The 19,672-nt window shown below is 35.0% G+C and overlaps 2 protein-coding genes across 3 annotated transcripts in view; one reads left to right on the forward strand and one right to left on the reverse strand.

Annotated features, from left to right (window-relative positions):
- CLEC1A (C-type lectin domain family 1 member A) overlaps positions 1-19,672 on the forward strand; it is a 55,887-nt gene that overhangs the window by 27,760 nt on the left and 8,455 nt on the right. For both annotated transcript variants that reach the window (XM_010345082.3, XM_003934491.3), the window contains one exon: positions 1-19,672. This exon is cut by the window's right edge and continues 8,455 nt beyond it. In XM_010345082.3, the coding sequence (XP_010343384.2) occupies positions 1-181 (181 nt within the window). In that variant the 3' untranslated portion in view covers positions 182-19,672.
- Positions 6,209-19,672, reverse strand: part of CLEC9A (C-type lectin domain containing 9A) — a 20,816-nt gene continuing 7,352 nt past the window's right edge. The window contains exons 3-8 of the mRNA XM_003934490.4: positions 18,689-18,835; positions 17,122-17,202; positions 10,542-10,688; positions 8,606-8,757; positions 7,004-7,146; positions 6,209-6,341 (exon numbers count right to left, since the gene is read on the reverse strand). Of these exons, the coding sequence (XP_003934539.4) occupies positions 6,209-6,341; positions 7,004-7,146; positions 8,606-8,757; positions 10,542-10,688; positions 17,122-17,202; positions 18,689-18,835 (803 nt within the window). The remainder of the gene's footprint in view (positions 6,342-7,003; positions 7,147-8,605; positions 8,758-10,541; positions 10,689-17,121; positions 17,203-18,688; positions 18,836-19,672) is intronic.

Here is a 19,672-nt window from a genome sequence, read left to right on the forward strand (position 1 = left end):
GTTCCATGTTATGATAGATGTCACCAGCCCAAGAAGCAGAGACTGTGTGGCCATCCTTAATAGGATGATCTTCTCAAAGGACTGCCAAGAACTGAAGCGGTGTGTGTGTGAGAGGAGGGCAGCGAGGGTGAAGCCAGAGAGCCTCCGTTTCCTCCCTGAAACATCAGGTGAAGGTGACTGACTCCCTCGCCGCAACTACAGACAGCAGAGTGAGCCAGCCAGTGCCAATGCAAGGGCTCCTTGAGACGTGGGGAAATGGAACAGAATCAGGCAGGACTATTTCTCTGACTAGTACTAGTTGGGCTCTCGTGTTTCCTGCTCAGGATCACCAGCATTTCCGAGCTTGGGTCTGTGCCCATATTTTAACAGTCACAAGAAGTCTTATGTACATACCACCAACAATCGCAGAAACCCATAATGTCATCTACCTTCTTGGCTTAGAGATAACTTTGAGCTTGCTTTCTTCTCAACATCGAATATCACCTCGTTTCCACGTCTTCCTTATACTTAGAGGAGTGAGAAACTTTTTGAAGTAGAGGAAATACACGGAAGTAACATCCTTTTTCCCGACAGTCAAGTTGTCCATGAGAAATTAGCAGTCACTCCCCAGATTGTACCACCAAATACACAAGAAATTCTTCATGTTTGTTTCAGTTCATGCTAGTCCCTTCTTAATCTCTCAGTAAAGACCCCATCTGCTTTCTCTATGGCCTGGTTCGGAACAGGAGTCTCTTGTTATGAGAATGTCAGTGTCTTATAAACATTCCTCCCTGTGTTCATTAAGACCCTGACAATTGTCTATCTTCCATATGAATTTCTCCGAGGAAAGAAATTTATCCCCTTATTTCCATACCAGGATTACTGTCCGCAATATTCCCTTCAAAGAGATTAAAGACTAGAAAAAAGTCAGTCTCTTCATCTGCACCTGTAATACTTTGATTTCAGTTCCTCTTTTCTTCCGTTGACCCGTATTTATACCTTTGAGGTACTGAAGATTTAATAATAATAAATGTAAATACTGTGAAGTGTGTGTGATTTCACAATGGACTTAATGATTTGTGGGAAAATTCAGCATGAAAATGCTTTTCAAAATATGATAGCAATCATTATTTTGATTGGACGCCTTACTGAGAGTTTTTGAGGACTCTACAAGAGTATTGATTACGTGATTATTTGGGGAAATAAGCCATCTTCGAAATGCATGTTGTCTTCAAGAGAACAGTTTTAACACTTTCCTAAAATGAAATCTTTTGAGGAGGGCTTATGGCATTAACACATGGTTGATGAGTAAGCTGAGCTGCATTAGTGCACGTGATTTCCAATCAGGTCATGGGACATGAACAGAGACAGTGACATCTTTGTAGCTACTCCTTTGTGAGGCATTTCTTTTTTGAGATGACTCCATGCACAAACGCAACAGGGATCATTGTGAGAGACACCATTGCAACCACCAAGTTTACTGGTTTATTTATAAATCAATTTTGGGGGTTTAATGCTAGAAAAGATAGCATTATAGATCTTTGTTTTTCAACAGTGGAAATTGAAGTACTTCAGTTGTGTTTTTCATAAACATCTATCTCATGGTAAAATGACAGACAGGAGCAATCATATGATAGAAAGGACACGCTGGTGCTCATTTTCATAAACTTCCTTTTGTATGATTGTCACTTAGCAAAGACTATTGCAAATTCTTCCTTGAACACTTTCCTTTCAATTTTCTGTTGATTTCCTTAAAATTTTCTTTAGTGTTGAGCACGTTCTGTTGATACATTATGTCATGCAAAGAAAACTGTATTTTTGGTCAGAAAGTGAAGATTTTAGAGTTCTTATTCTGATTTACTTATTAGGCAAGTCACTTTACTTCATGAAGTCTATTTCACTGCATATGAAGTAGAAACAGTTATAACTTCCTCTTAATGTTACTGTTAGCTGAAATGAGGTAAATGTGAAATCCGTTTCATAATGTAAATTGCAATATAAAATGCCAGGGAAGTCAAGAAAGTATTTCTAAAAGGACTCTAGTAATTTATTTTTAAATGTGGGTGCACACACATGGCTGAACAATGTTAAAAAGCAAAAACTTCAACTGAATTAAATTTAAAAGTTTACTTGAGCAATGAACCATTTACAAATCGGGCAGCCACAGTAGGGTCAAAGTCACAGTACACTCAGAGGCTCCAGCGCAGCCATGTGGTAGAAGATTTATGGACAGAAAGAGGAAAATATAGAATAGAAAACAGAAGTGAGGTGCAGAAAAACTGGATTGGTCACAGCTCGGCCCTTGACTTATTTGAACACAGTTCAAATAGTTGGCTACATGTGATTGGCCAAAACACAGTGACTGGCACAAGTGTAGGCTGGGGTCTGTTTACACCTCGACTTGTTAGAGTTCACATGATGTACAGAGAAACCTTTAGGCTGATCTTAAAATACACAAGAAGGCAGTGTTAGGCTAAACTTGATTTATTAATAACAACAGACTTCTTTGGAGATTTTTATGAACAAATTGTAGAAGGGCATGTATACTGGGGAGCTAAGGACATTATTTGCAAGTATTTTCTACGATGAGTGCAGACGTTCAATGAAAGTAGTTTATCTAATAGGTACACAACAAGAAATGAGAAGTAAGCCTGCAGTTAAGTAATTGGTATGTAAGTCTTGTGGCTACAGAAAGAAAATATGGCTGATAGGAGAAATGTGGATTAACTGTAAAACAGAAACATGCACTCATTTAAATTTCGACTCCTAGCATCCTATGTAGCTGCAGTCTGGCTCAGGGATGGATGGCACGCCTCTTTTTAAGTGCTTGATTTGAAGAGTCCAGCTGCCTGCAGAGTGAGTGTTGAATGATATTCTCGTTCTAAGTCTGAGACTAAGGGATAGTCACTTTAAATAGTGAGGAGAAAAAAATAGCATACATTTGACATACTTCAGCTCCTTCCTTGAGCTTATTCTTTTTCATCTTTCCTCTCAATACCTTCATTTTTATAGCAAAATTCACAATATTGATCACAATATGAACAAACATTTTAAAGCAATAGAAAAAGGGTATCACATAGCATTCTCACTACACACTTTTGAAAAATCGATACTAAGAATAGGAAATAATGATAAAATGAATTTTAAAATCTGATTTGCTAAAAACAATATCCAGTTGAGAATCAGAGATGGGCACTATATGAACTGGTTTTCTGCATGAGGAGATTTTTTTCTCTTCTAGGTTCTTGTTTATGTAACGCTGAAGAAATTGCAGGAACAGTCAAATGAGGAGCCCAGCCTTTCCTGGTAGAGCTGAGATCCCCAGGGTACACAATAAGCTCTTTCCTTTCTGGAGGATATTGAACCTGCTCTCAGGATTTATCAACAGGAAACAGGCCGTGAGCCCTATAACAGCAGGAAGTGTGAGAAGGGTAATGGGGAGCTTTTATTTTGAGGTTGCAAACACATTATGAACAAGGTAGAGAAGTCTACCACGTTGTGTCAGGGCCAGCTTTAATATTTGAGAGTCAATTCCTCTACAGAGAAATTCTTAACAGTTTTTGAAGATTACAAACAGCAAGATCATCTGATTTAAAGTGTGCATGACTTTTGTACAAGCTTTATTGCACAAATAGATTTTTAGGCTCAAATAATACCTACTATTATTCTACCAATATTATTATTATATATTTTTTATACATTTAATATATTTTAACCAAACCATGAAACAAAAACTTTTCACATTTGCAGGACAGTTTCATTTTTAGGTTTCTTTTTGTTTGTTTAAGGCTAACTTGGAACTCAGTGAAAGAAATCTAAGATGGCCAATTCATTGTTGATAGGATTAGGATATAAGATTGGTATACTCAGTATTGTATTTAAAAAGCCTTGCTTTGCTGGACCAAAAGAAACCTGCAGAGAAGAATCCCCCAACTATAGCATCTGTGTGGAAAGCAGCATCATTGCTGGGGAGATTTGTAGGAGCTGAAGTCTGCTGCACTGTAGATAAATTCTAACTTGTAAATACTGCATCATCCACTACAGGATGACATCAGCTGAAGGATGTTTGCCTTTTGCTTCATTGTACTTTCTTAAGGATGATTACAAATGCCTCGTATCCTTTCTCTAAACATAGCTCCATGACAATACTTTGAAGAATCTTTCAGGCAAACAGTCTTTGCTAGTAAATTCCACCATTGTTTCTCCTTTATTCCAGGCTATTGTATTCAGCTGCCAACTGTCAGCTGTGAAAACTGAACACAGGAGACAATATATGCTGTGTTTTCTCTGCTAGTCTCCTTTTTCAGGTTAGGCAGAAAATTAGAGAAAAAATCTCTTTTACCTAAACTCCCACAATTAAGTAAATTCTCTTTTACTTAATCTTCCCACAAATGAAAACTCTAGGTCAAGAGTAAATAAACTAAAACTTACTCTTCTTATCCTTATGCAGCCTTACCCATTGTAAAAGGACCTTCAGGCAAGAGGATGTTTCATTTTATTTAAATGATTTCCAGTGACTCTGAGAATTAGGTTTTGTTTTTACTTTATATATTTAAGTGATGGCCTTTATGCTTGGAAGAAAAGATGACAATCTAATGAATCTCAGCTCCTCCTTGTGAGAAATGAAGAATTAAATAAAATCATATTGAATTAAGCAAATATTTATTGAGAACCTACTATGTGGTAAGGTGTTCTTGTAGGGATGGTAAATGGTAACAGGTAATATAATAATAATTAAGGAATCTGTTCCTTTTGTAGATCACAGGGTATTTAGCTATGAATTATCTCTTGGGAATAAAACAGTTCATGCTTCAGGGAGCCTAAAGACAGGACAGGCCGGGCGCGGTGGCTCAAGCCTGTAATCCCAGCACTTTGGGAGGCCGAGGCGGGTGGATCACGAGGTCAAGAGATCGAGACCATCCTGGTCAACATGGTGAAACCCCGTCTCTACCAAAAATACAAAAAATTAGCTGGGCATGGTGGCACGTGCCTGTAATCCCAGCTACTCCGGAGGCTGAGGCAGGAGAATTGCCTGAACCCACGAGGCGGAGGTTGCGGTGAGCCGAGATCGCGCCATTGCACTCCAGCCTGGGTAACAAGAGCGAAACTCCGTCTCAAAAAAAAAAAAAAAAGACTTAGGACAGAGACTGTCTATAGATTTATTTGAGGAGAATCCATTAACTTTAAAGCAGATATTTTCTCCAAAGAGTTGCTGACATTTTATACTTAAACTGTAACTTCTCAATATTCCTGCAACAGGAGCAAAAGAGGGCTCATTTTTGCCTGGAATGCACAAATACAGGTTGATGCCAGAGGTGATTGGTGATGTAGTCCAGAGAACAAAAGCAAGCACTGATAGAGTGTTCAACTCTGTGCAAGACTATTCCCAGCACTGACATATGTATTTACAGTCTAATCCGCATACAATATTTTGAAGTAAGTTCTGTTGTTATTTTACAGTGAGGCAATCGAGGCACTGAGAGATGTAGTTGAAAGTGCTGGAGTGTTAACCCTGAGAGGCCAGACTGCTTTACTTTGTGAATGGCAGGGATGGTCATTGAAAGGAAAGACGGAATTCACAGCATTTGCTGGAGAACACACTGATATGGCATCCTGATAATTCCTTCTGCTTATGTCAAATGCTAGTAGTTTGTCTTTCCAGTAGAAATCAAATCTTAAACAGTGCGTTGTCGTACAGGCTGCAGATAGAAGCCTGGCTTTCTTCCCATTTGGAAATTCATATCTCTGTTCTTCTATCCTATCATTTTGATAACATAATGTCTGAAAACCTAGAAAATGCAAAGAAAGATCTCGCAGAGAGTGACTTTAAAAGGTCAAATTTACTTATTTTAAAAATATTAGTCAGCTGTAACTGCATCACCTCCCCCAGCAACTTACAGATCTGTACTTTGTGTGAAATTTACAGTCATTCTGGACTTTAAGCAATAAAAATGATTTCCTTGCATTTGTTCTTAACTCTTCAGGATTTTGTCCTCTAGCTCTAAATAAGTTTTATTCTTGGCAATTTGAACAACATCAAATGGAATCTGGACAGTAAGGAAGAACGTTCCCAAGTGTGTCATTGAGTCCCAGGTTGCTAATTTCATTGCCCACATACTGGTTTGCTGCTCTACTTGCTGTTAGTTTTGTACTTTTTTGAGGGGGGGAGTGGTTTCCAATGGCGTGTTCCAAATATTAGTGCAGTACAACACTTGGAACACAATTTCTTTCAGATAGAGGGTCTTAAGGCATACTTCTCACAGATAAAATACTTCCAACTGCTGCAGTTAGACGAAAGTAGGGAATGGTTTTTGATGTATCCACAGACTTGGTTAGTTGATTGGGATCTCTCTACTGGCAACCTGGAAAGGCAAGTCAGCATTTCTGAGGTTAGATTTGGGGGTTTCAGAGATGCTCCTGGGGATAACTAATGAGAGGTGTGGAGATGCCTGTTTTGTTTTGTATTAACATAGCACCTTCTTGTGGTGGTTTTGTCAGCCTTCAGTAACTGCTTCTCTCAACAAAGAATGTTAATATAATTTAAACAAAAACAGCATGTAAAGACAAAAAATAAAATAGATACCCAAAGACAGTCTCTAAATTATAATTTCTTTGCTGACTCTTAATTTTCAAAATACTAAGGCACCTGATTCTGCTTCTCCGTCTCCCCACTGCCATCTGAAAAGCTTAATGTGGAAATTAACAGTTATTTTAATCCTTTCCCCTTAGCCCTCTCTAAACATTAAGCAATACCAAAGAAATGCACTTGATAATTATATTGTTCATCAGACACTCAAATTGTGAGGTGCATTTTCTATAAGATAATAGCAGCAGGGCTGGGGAGGAGAAAGACTTAGAATGCGTGAAGCTACTCTTAATTTTGTTAGCTTTCATCCCAATTAGCAGCCTGTAACATTATCATGCTGCTTGTCTCTTGGAGAAAATTCATGGTACAAGGTAAAATAAACTTTGGAATTCCCTCATGTTTCTAACTTTGCATGCAGCATTTCATTCAGAGACTTACAGGCTAGGAGAGAGAGAGGAGCCATCTTGCCAAAGCCAGTGTCCGCTGTGTCCATTCTGAGACAACCCCACCCAGTATTCATGGCCTCCCTCGATCTTCCTCAAGCTGCCCATGATCTTCCTCAAGCTGACGGTGATAAAATCCTGTAAGAGACAAGACCTGAACGTGAAGTGAGAAAAACAAACAAACAAAACTGCAGTGAAATATAAAATGTGACATTTTACCTAGCTAGAAATTAATGGGAACTTGAAATCTGGAAAAAGAGAGAAGGGAGTATTATAAAAAAAAAGTGCAGATACATTTTTTAGACTCTTTTCTATTGCTGTATGATCAATGTGGTGTTAAGTACTATGAAAAAAATAGACAACTGGGATTTAAAACGTTTCAACATATTCAGAGCCTGGCAGGTAGAATATATCAAAAAAAGGTAAATGTTATACTGTACCTTCATTGTCAAAAGTAAAAATATCCTTGACATCATAGATCACATAGAATAATCTTTCTCAGAATACTTCAGTGTGGAAAATAGTTCATGAGATTCCAGAAGCAACTTAACAAATTGTAATGATTTATTCAAGTGTTCTTGGTTTAGTGCATATCCTTAACAAATTCTTTTCTCATGATTTTTGTTGAAATGAACTTCATCTAATTATGGAATATAGCAGGTATACATTTTTCATAGGACCCAAAATATATAATTTTGCATTCTGTTTCATATATGTGTATGGGTGGAATGAGTTCAAGAAAACATCTTATTGTTCACTTGTTTTATTTATTTATTTATTTATTTATTTATTTATTTTTGAGATGGAGTTTCATGTTTGTTGCCCAAGCTGGAGTTCAAAGGTGTGATCTCAGCTCATTGCAAACCTCCACCTCCTGGGTTGAAGTGATTCTCCTGCCTCAGCCTCCCAAGCAGCTGGGATTACAGGCACCTACCACCACATTCACGTATTATTTGTATTTTTAGTAGAGACGGGTTTCACCATGTTGGCCAAGCTGTCCTTGATCTCCTGAGCTCAGGTGATCCACTCACCTCAGCTTCCCAAAGTGCTGGGATTATAGACATGAGCCACCGTGCCCGGCTTATTCACTTGTTAAGGCGTTGGTAAACTAGGTTTAATGCCACTTAAACATTTCATTTAGCAGATACTTACTTTTAAAGATCTATTTATTTCGTGACATCACTTCAGTTTTTATACTTCTGTTTTTCCTTTGTAATTACAAGATTATTATAGGTTATTATATTTGCCTACAACATTGAAAATAATACATTTGAAACATATCTGCAACCATAATGTATGTATATCTTGACATGGATTATCATGCTACAAAACAGTATTCTTATTCCTTCCTCTTTTTAGTTAACCAAGGACGTGGAACAAACATATTCTTCTCAATTTCTGATAACCATCCTGTTTTTATGTTTTCCCATTCAAAGGAAAACAAACATATGGATTTTAACTTTGTCCGTTTTAAACATTTATTTTTACAATTATATTCTGTTATAGACTATTAAGGAATTTTATCTTAGGAGAATGAGGAATTTCCTTTAATAAGTAACATGGTATATTCAGAATAAGACCACAAAGCAGTATTTACCATTTCTTCTTTGCTGTCTATTTGTAGCAGTGTGGAGCCTTCCTTTAAACAATTCTCTTGACTGGTGTGCCAATACTCCCATTTTTCAGAGACATAGTAACAACTTTCTCCATTCTGAATCCAATTGTCTGGACAAGGGTTGCAGTTACGGGCTTTGAATATGAACATTTTACTTTATCAACTTATTGTAAAATGGTAACAACATATATCCCCCCAAAAACCCCTTGATTCACCCTCAGTGAGGCTTAATCCCATAACATAATGGTTCATGTGATGTAGTACTTATCAATTTCAGCTTCTCTGAGGCTCAGTATAGTAAGATACATGTAATAATTTCTACCTGCAATGGGCCTTTAACTTAAATATGAAAATAATTTGGGGATATATTTAACAATTTTTTCTCTTCTATAATAATTGATCTGACTATTCCAGTTTTATCAATCTTACCTTTGTTTGAATTCACATTGTTTATTGTCTTCAGTTATTTGCTCATTGTTTCACGTTTGTTAGTCTTACCGCCCCAATTTAGTTAGAAATGTACTGGACCATTGAATGGATTGAACACTAAGCCTTGAATTTATGTTTAAATTCTGAGAGCTAAACAAGGAAATATTTCATCATAATGTTGAGAACAAGTAAGCCACCTTAAGGAGTGATTTGAAAACTGCGGGTGAGGAAAATTGGAGAAGAACATCAATGAACAGTATGGTTAGTTTAGGACTCTGATACAACTTAGAAGTAAGCCTTAATGTTTAATCAGGTTTATGGAAACTGGTTTAAGAAGCGATATAGTCACAAAAGAAGGATGATCAAATGTGTAAAAGGGGAATCAAAGATCCAGAATCTGACCAAGTGTTCCTGGTAGTTTAATAGGAGGAAGGACACACTGAAACTTCCACGACTCTGGTTTCTAGATAGTCCCTATATTCAGGCTAAGGAATCAGTAGCTTCCATGGGTCAGATGTTGAGTTGTTTAAAGCTCTTCAACATCTTTTGTTTGGAATCCATGCTAATCAATATCTGGAACATTGTTAGAGTTATAGTGTAAATAGTGTAGACAATGATATTTGTGGCATTGGAGAACGTGTTGGATTTGGAGGTCTCCAAAATGGATATTGTTATTCTATTCAAGGTTGATGGCTCAGAGGTGGGCCTCACTTAAGTTTGCAATGGCCTGCTGCAGACAGAAACATTGTTGGACACACACTGATTCTTCACATATTTACTTGATTAAATTTTAATCAGAAGGAGCCATGGTTGACTTTTGACCTCTCTCACTGGCAATTATGTAAATGGTATCCACTCTAGGAAAGTTAGTTCTCTAAATTATATGTGCAAGCATTATGAAATGGCAATTAAGTAACCATAGAATACTTGACAAACTATACGATAGGTAGAAATAACTGCATTAGGTTTAAAATGCTTGTAAGGCCTATAAAAGTATAAACTAGAGTAAGTTCGTAGAATTTTTAAGAAGAGCTAGGTCACACATCATAAAAGAATCTTGTGGTAAATACTCTTATTTTCAAAATGAATTTTTCTGCTCAAAGCTATCTAAACTTGACTCTAAAGTAATATCTAAATATATTGAGAAATTTGGAGATAGAATTAAAATACCCTTACAAATTTGAATGACTGGATAAAACAATGTTTTTATGTGTGTGCATTTTTTAATCTGACTTGCTAATTGCACACAAACCTCTTTGGCATTTGATAAGTGCATTTCCCTTAGCTGCATTCTTTTGGATCCTTAGTGTTTCCACATAGTATTGGAGGTTATAAATAAGATTGAACTGAAGAGTGATCAAAATTATGTCACTCTTACTATAAAATCCTCACAGTTTTGCAGAGAACAAAATGTGTGTCACTGTTTCTTTTGAGGTATTCGTGGATATATCTGGATTTATACAGTGGAAACTGATTTTATATCCATTACCTGAGCTGAGAAAATTTTGCATGAAGGTTTGACAGTGTATCATCTGAAGGGCATGGCTTCTATTCCATTGTGTACAGTTTAGGAGTGCCCTCTCTTGTTGGATGAGTTTTTCTTGCTGCTGTATCACAATGGTGGACACCTGCAACACTTTAAATGGCAGCAATCATTTCTAATAAAATTTTGACATTTTACAGCAAAATAATCCTTCAACAGACAAAAGACAACTACAAATACTATTATTTTTGAGACTCAAATTTGTATTATTTTGGGTTTTCTCTTAAAATGTACATTGTACAAGAATCAAACACTGCAAAGGATGTGGAGTAAAACATCTCTTTGCACCCATTTTAAATTCACTCGATTTCACTCCCCACAAACAACCAGATTTACCGATTTATTTGTTATTTGAGAGCTTTTGAATATTACACATAAAATAAAATGAAATTTTACAAATGACAGCAAATGAATATGAAATTCCCTCCCTCCCCTTAACATAAATGGTAATATGTTTACATTGGCTTTGCACCTTTTATCATTAACATATATATTTAAACACAGTTCCATATAAGTACATAGGTGTGTAAAATTATAGTTCAATGCCACAACCAGCAATATTGATATTGATACAATCAAGATACTCAGCTCCTCCCTTACCAGGAGGATCTGTCTTTGCCCTTTTATAAGCACACCCACTTTCCTCTTGCCTTCACCCTGTGTTAACTCCTGGCAATCACTAATTTATGTTCCTTTTCTATTTTGTCACATGAATTATATATAAATAGGATCTTACCGTATGTAACCTTTTGCTATTGGCTTATTTCACTCAGAATAATCCTCTGGAGACTCATGCAGATTGTTGTTTAAATAAATAGCTCATCTATTTTTTATTGTTGAGTAGAGTTCCATGATATGGATTACCACTACCGGTTTAACTGTTCACCCACTGAAGGACATCTAGGTTGTTTTCAGGTTTTAGCCATTACAAATAGAGCTACTATAAACATTCATGTGCAGGTTTTTGTGTGAACGTAAGTTTTTACTTCTATGCGGTAAATGCTCAAGAGGGCAATTGCTGTGTTTTAAGGAAGTGTGAAATTTAGATTTTTAAGAAACTGCTACACTGTCTTCCAGAGTGGCTACAGCATGTGACATTCCCACCAGGAATGAGCACGATCTGCTTTCTCGGTAGCTTGACAAGCATTTGATGTTGTCGTTTCTTGTTATTTTAGCCATTCTGATTATTTAGTAATATCTCACTGTATTTTTAATTTTCACTTTCTTAATGGCTAATGACATCGAACATCTTTTCTTGTGCTTATTTGACATCCGTATATTCTCTCTGGTGAAATGTCTTTTCACGTCTTTTTGCCATTTTCTAATTGGATGGTCCAGTTTTTTACTGTTGAGTTTGGAGAGTTCTTTGCACATTCTAGGTTCTCGCCCTTTGTCAGATATTGATTTACAAGTATTTATTCCAAGTCTTTCGCTTGTCTTTTATTTGTTTACTTATTTATTTTTGTAGAAACGGGGTCTCGCCATCTTGCCCAGGATGGTCTTGAATGCCTGAGCTCAAGGAATCCCAAAGTGCTGTAATTCGAGGCGTGAGCCACCACACCTGGCCTGTAACGTGTCTTTTGATCCTCTTCCTATTGTCTTTTGCAGCTTATGCATGTTATATTTTGATGAGGTCCATCCAGCTTATCAATTTTCCTTTCAATAATGATTTTTTGATATAAGTCTAAGAACTGTTTGCCTACCTTTCGATTCTAAAGATTTTGTCCTATAGTTTCTGAAAGTTTTACAGTTTTATGCTCTACAAGACTGTGACCTATTTTGAGTTAACTTTTAATTTTTGTATAAGGTATAAGACTTAGGTTTATCTTTTTCTTTTTCTTTTTTTTCCCTATGGATATCTGTTTTCTCCAGCACCATTTGTTGAAAAGGCTATCCTTCTTTCAATTGATTTACACTACTGACAAAATCACTTGGGCATATTTGTATGAGTCTATTTCTGGATTCTTTTTTGAATTTTATAGCTGTCTTTTTGTCCACTAATACATCTAGCTTTAATGAATACAGGCTTTGAAATCAGGCAGAATAATTCTACTCTATATAATTGGTTTAAAATAAGTTGATGATATGTTAATCATTATTGGATTGTGACTATTGAATGGACATGCTGTATAGAGAGAATGGCATCAAGAAAAATTAGTGAATTTAAAAAACAAGGAAAAACATCTATTCATGTCAGCCAGACCTTTAGGATTAAAAATCCTATCTTTTAGAGAGAAATAGAACAACAAAAGAGGAGAACAAATGGGCAAATCTGTAAAATTATTTTTATATTTTTAACCATAAAATGGAGGTAACCAAGATCATACACGAAAAACATCTGGCCAAGACAGGCTGGGCTGAGCGTGGTGGCTCTTGCCTGTAATCCCAGCACTTTGGGAGGCTGAGGCTGGTGGATCACATGAGGCCAAGAGTTTGAGATCAGCATGGCCAACAGGGCAAAACCCTGTCACTACTAAAAATACAAAAATTAGCTGGGTGTGGTGGCATGCAGGTGTAATTCCTGCTGCTCAGGAAGGTGAGGCAGGAGAGGTACTTGAACCCAGAAGGCAGAGGTTGCAGTGAGCGGAGATCACACTCCTGCACTCTGGCCTGGGCAAGAGAGCAGGACTCTGTCGCAAAAAAAAAAAAAAAAAGAAAAGAAAAAAAGAAAAAGAAAAGAAAAGAAGAAAGAAAACAATTAATTATATACCTACCTATTCTGATCTGTTTTACTTATCAACATCGCTGCTGAGAAGGAAATAGCAGAAGTCAAAAGCCATGGACTAGAGAAAGCAGATGTTTATGCCCTGTGCATGTGTGCATAGTTCAAAAAACCCAGGCTGGCAGCTGCTTGGATTATTTTTCCTCTTTTTAGCAAAGTAATGAACCTAACCAGAGAGGAGTGTAGGACAGTGATGCTCTACTTTTATCCTATTAATAATCTGGCATGTTTAGACATCAAAAAATAATTTTCCTCTCAAAAACTCAAGATATAATTACAAAATTTTATAAATGCTTTTTTAGATTAGCTGTATTTTAGAAGCTGTTGTGTTTATTACTATCTGAACAGCTTATACTATATAAAACTGTAATAAAACTGGAGAAAGGGAAATAAGACTTCTCTTCAGAGTTTCCCCCTAAATAGGAAGCAAAATATAGCACATTAATTGGGGTTGAGGTTGTAATCAATTTGCAACAAGTGAGGAATAAAGGCAAAACAATATAATTTCCTAGGGAAAAATAACACAATACTTTTAACATCCCCCAAATAAAATTATTTGTTATATGATGTTATACATTGTACCTAATTGATGAATTAAGAAAATAAACAGTAAAAACAAATAGAAAAGCTGATTTCTTAGAAAATATTTTGTATTTTATTTTATAAATATTTTATTTATAGTGTTTTTACATTAAAATGTTGGCATAAATAATGTGGTAGAAAAATTAGAAAATGTGAAATGGTAAGAAGAAAGCAAAAAATTAAGTCTACTTGCTTTGGAACCTACCTCTCAAATAATAGCCGTTACTATTTCATTTATATCTACAGAAACCCTTTTCTATGTACATACATAGAAAAGTATTTTCCATATAACTGTAACAATAACAATGGTTCTAGAAGATTTCTTTAAATAATGGCATTTTATTATATTTATTTATTTATTCAATGGAGTCTCACTCTGTAGCCCAGGCTGGAGTGCAGTGGAGTGATCTCAGCTCACCGCAACCTCCACCTCCCAGGTTCAAGCGATTCTCCTGCCTCAGCTCCCAAGTAGCTGAGATTACAGGTGCCCACCACCAAGCCTGGCTAATTTTTGTATTTTTAGAAGAGATGGGGTTTCACTGTGTTGGTCAGGCTGGTCTCAAACTTCTGACCTCATGATCTGCCCACCTTGGCCCCCCAAAGTGCTGGGATTAGAGAGCCACCACACCTGGCCTGCATTGTATTCTTTATATAAATATGATATAATTAATTTTACCAGTCCTTCTTTTGTCAGATAGATAAGAACTGTCCTTTAGTAATATATATGAGTAATTTATAACTAGTACTTTTATTATGTTCACATGATGATACTTTTAAATAAAAGGTTATAGTTTTCATCTACTACTTTTTGCTAGAAACATAGTCCTATTTAAAAATATATATATGTATATAATTTAAATATGTTTTGACACTTGCCTTACAATGCAAGTTTTCGTTAAGAGAATTGGATGTAATATTTTAATTTAAAATGGAACATAATTAAAATGGCATATTTATTAAAAAATAAAAATGATTTTTGCAACTCAAGGCCTGGCTATAACATAATCTATAACTACTGGGGGCAAGTGATTAATTTTTAAACAGAATGTTTCACATGAAGAAGCTGCTTATTGCTTAACACAACAGTTTTATTATGTAACTGGTTTTTTTTTTAAAGCCTTAAGTGCTAAGAATGTTTAAGAAGACCTAGGCAAATTATAATTTTGAAAACAACAACAATACTAATTGACAGTCACCACACTTGAACAAAAGCTAAAGGAAAATATACTTTACATCTGTATAGCAATATCTAAGTTTTGTAAGTACATATTTTTAGCTATTAAGAAAGCAAAAACTTTTATTTGTAAGAATTTTCTAGCAATTATGGGAAGTCTTAATCACATCATTTTCTAGTTATGTTTCTTTTATCCTCATCATAGTGACTTAATATTTGTGTTTGTTTGTTCTTGCTTCATGGTATTCTATTGTTTAGGTGCTGTACCCTTATTTATTTACATGGTCTCGTATCAATGTGGTTAGTATTTGATGTTTTTCCCCCTATTGTTAAATTGCAGGTTTACCTATAGAAACAATTTCCCAAAGTGATACTGCTGGGTCAAAATTAATTAATGCCGTTTAAAATAACTTACTGTCTTAGGAACAATATTTTTATGTTTCATCTGAAGAGATTTTACTTAGTAGATAGAGAAGACGCTTATGTATACACTGAACAACAAATCTTTTGAGAACATGGGAAATGTAGAGTGTAATTTTAGAATCATCTTTATTATGTAGTATATAATTTTTGTCTATATAGTAGACAAAATATTTTGCAATTGGAGACTGTAGATTTATGTTTATATAAAAGCCAAATTACATATATTGCATTCACTTGACAACGGTGCTTCAAGATGTTACATGTTCAGTTAATTTTGTTTTTAATTGAAAATGTTTTTATATGTTAAGTTTTAAAATCATCTTACCCAAATAATTATTATTTGTAAAGTAACATTGAAATTCATCATACAGAATTAATATTTAAACAGTATATTTAAATATTTGCAACACAAGTTAAATACAGATTCTTGTATTGTAGAATTACAATAAAGCTTGGCAACATGTCATTAAAAGTCCTCAGTTTTTACAGAAGAAAATGGATTATTAGATGTTAATTGTCTTAACTGTTTGGTCTTTTAAATATAAATTGTTTTCATTGTGTTTGATAAATAGGTGTTTAAGATGTATGCTTCTTTAAAAAATGAATTCACATTTGCCTAAATTATGTATTTTTTAATAAGACACAAAGCGAGCAGAGAGAGAAAAAGTAAGCTGTCTTGAAGTTCTAACATTTCTGTTAAGCTGTGAAACTTTATTTGAAGAGATAGACAAAGTAACAATTAAGCTCTTAGTAATTCTTAAAACCTTCCTCTAAACTCCAGCAGGAAAAGGAAGCTCATGACATTACATGAGCAAAATGAAACTTCCCATACTTTGTGAATGTGAATCTGAACCTTTCCCTTCCTTATTTTCAGAGTCCATAATTCTTCCTCTCTAGCTGATGCCTGTTAGATAGAGATAGGATTTGCCAAGGCATACAAGAAAGAAACATCTATCCAAACAATACCCTTCACCTCTGTCTTTTAACATACATTTTCTTAGTGCTACCATGTGTGATGTTAGAGGTTCATAGTTCTTTTTCTGGAATCTGAAGCTCTGTAATTATTATATTTTATAAAAATTTCACTTGCCAAACATGAAAATATGTCTTCCAGCTGAACTAAAAAACAATGTGGTTAAATGTGGTTGAACAAAGCTCCCAGGTTTGCATTAAACATTTTAAATTGAAACTTGCCTAATATAAATAATCTTCAGAAGTCAAGTTTAAATTAGATGTACGTTAGAAACAAAGCAGAATGTGAAATCTTTCAAATTGCATGTTTAACATGTTACTATGACTCACAAATTGAATCAGAATATGTTATTATTTTCATTGTTTCTCCCAGAGACCTATGGCACAGGATTTGAGTTAAAAAACATGAAATAGATCATTGAAAGTGGCATCCAGGTGCTCAGAGAGTTCTATCAATGATTTAAATTTAAGGCCATTCGTTTATATCATGATGTTTTATATCATTTGTATTCATTCACGTATTACTTAATTGATTTACCATTCATTTATAAATTATGAAGTTTTACATATAATGATATACATATATAAGCTATTTTTAGTGTATAATACATATATCAATATCTGTTATTTTGAAACTATCTTTTTGTACTTACACTTGATGGCCAGGAAAATGGATGTTGTTAATAATCCCAAGCAGAAAATACATGAAATCACCATCACAAGACACCATGTTCCTAACCATGGAATAGGAAAAATGAAACCGAGTTAGAGAAAGCGGATAAAACAGATGGGACAAGGATAGATTGAAATTGACGAAAAGAAGGCATGAACGTTGGCATTTCTACTGGAGAGTTGTTGGGGCCTGGAATGTGTAAAAAGGAAAGGAAAAAGAACTTTTGCTCAGATGCATTGAAAGGCAAGTCATAACTTGAATACATGTGATACGGAAATTGCCAAATTAAGCAGATTTAATAGTATACCTCTGTTATCCTTATCTTTGATGTCACACCTTACCAAGTAATTATATGCAGTAGTTTCCAACAATCTTTTAGAGATTCTCATAAGTGAAATGCTGGCTTTATCTTTTAAGATTAAGAATGCTGTCTCACATCTCCCCATCTCTTCAGTGTCAATTGAACACGATTGAATCAAAGAAAGATACACATTTTAAATATATACTTTTAAATATACATTTTTGGAAGAGGAAAAAGTTTTCCAAGGTAATTTTACAACTCTATAGAGAGGGGGGAAAATGTGTGATTTGTTGTATTTGAAAAACTAATCAGAGAAAAACAGTTAAAATTTATTTTTGAATATTGTGATAGGCAGAAAAATGTCCTTTTCTAACACGTCCGTGTCATAATTCCTCAAACTTGTAAGTTACCTTATGTGGAAAAGGGACTTCGAAGATGTCATTAAGTTAAGGATTTTGGATGAGAAGATTAGCCTGGATTACCTGGGTCCTTTTTAAGTGAGAGGTAGGATATTGGATAGATGGAGCACGGCATGATGATGGAAGCTGAGAAACATTTAAAGAGGTTATGTTGTTGGCTTTTAAGATAGAAGAAGTTGTCCATGAGCCAAGGAAAACAATAAATGCAGTTCTAGAGACCAGAAAAGACAAGGGATGGATTCTTCCCCTAGATCCCTAACACCTTGGTTTTAGCTCACTGAAATCCATTTCAATTTGTGACATCTAGAAGCATAAGATAATAAATTTGCATTTTATTAATCCCCTAAGTCTGTAGAATTTTTAAGAAGAGCTAGGTCACACATCATAAAAGAATCTTGTGGTAAATACTCTTATTTTCAAAATGAATTTTTCTGCTCAAAGCTATCTAAACTTGACTCTAAAGTAATATCTAAATATATTGAGAAATTTGGAGATAGAATTAAAATACCCTTACAAATTTGAATGACTGGATAAAACAATGTTTTTATGTGTGTGCATTTTTTAATCTGACTTGCTAATTGCACACAAACCTCTTTGGCATTTGATAAGTGCATTTCCCTTAGCTGCATTCTTTTGGATCCTTAGTGTTTCCACATAGTATTGGAGGTTATAAATAAGATTGAACTGAAGAGTGATCAAAATTATGTCACTCTTACTATAAAATCCTCACAGTTTTGCAGAGAACAAAATGTGTGTCACTGTTTCTTTTGAGGTATTCGTGGATATATCTGGATTTATACAGTGGAAACTGATTTTATATCCATTACCTGAGCTGAGAAAATTTTGCATGAAGGTTTGACAGTGTATCATCTGAAGGGCATGGCTTCTATTCCATTGTGTACAGTTTAGGAGTGCCCTCTCTTGTTGGATGAGTTTTTCTTGCTGCTGTATCACAATGGTGGACACCTGCAACACTTTAAATGGCAGCAATCATTTCTAATAAAATTTTGACATTTTACAGCAAAATAATCCTTCAACAGACAAAAGACAACTACAAATACTATTATTTTTGAGACTCAAATTTGTATTATTTTGGGTTTTCTCTTAAAATGTACATTGTACAAGAATCAAACACTGCAAAGGATGTGGAGTAAAACATCTCTTTGCACCCATTTTAAATTCACTCGATTTCACTCCCCACAAACAACCAGATTTACCGATTTATTTGTTATTTGAGAGCTTTTGAATATTACACATAAAATAAAATGAAATTTTACAAATGACAGCAAATGAATATGAAATTCCCTCCCTCCCCTTAACATAAATGGTAATATGTTTACATTGGCTTTGCACCTTTTATCATTAACATATATATTTAAACACAGTTCCATATAAGTACATAGGTGTGTAAAATTATAGTTCAATGCCACAACCAGCAATATTGATATTGATACAATCAAGATACTCAGCTCCTCCCTTACCAGGAGGATCTGTCTTTGCCCTTTTATAAGCACACCCACTTTCCTCTTGCCTTCACCCTGTGTTAACTCCTGGCAATCACTAATTTATGTTCCTTTTCTATTTTGTCACATGAATTATATATAAATAGGATCTTACCGTATGTAACCTTTTGCTATTGGCTTATTTCACTCAGAATAATCCTCTGGAGACTCATGCAGATTGTTGTTTAAATAAATAGCTCATCTATTTTTTATTGTTGAGTAGAGTTCCATGATATGGATTACCACTACCGGTTTAACTGTTCACCCACTGAAGGACATCTAGGTTGTTTTCAGGTTTTAGCCATTACA

This window comes from Saimiri boliviensis, chromosome 7, assembly GCF_048565385.1.
Source record: "Saimiri boliviensis isolate mSaiBol1 chromosome 7, mSaiBol1.pri, whole genome shotgun sequence".
Taxonomy (NCBI): domain Eukaryota; kingdom Metazoa; phylum Chordata; class Mammalia; order Primates; family Cebidae; genus Saimiri; species Saimiri boliviensis.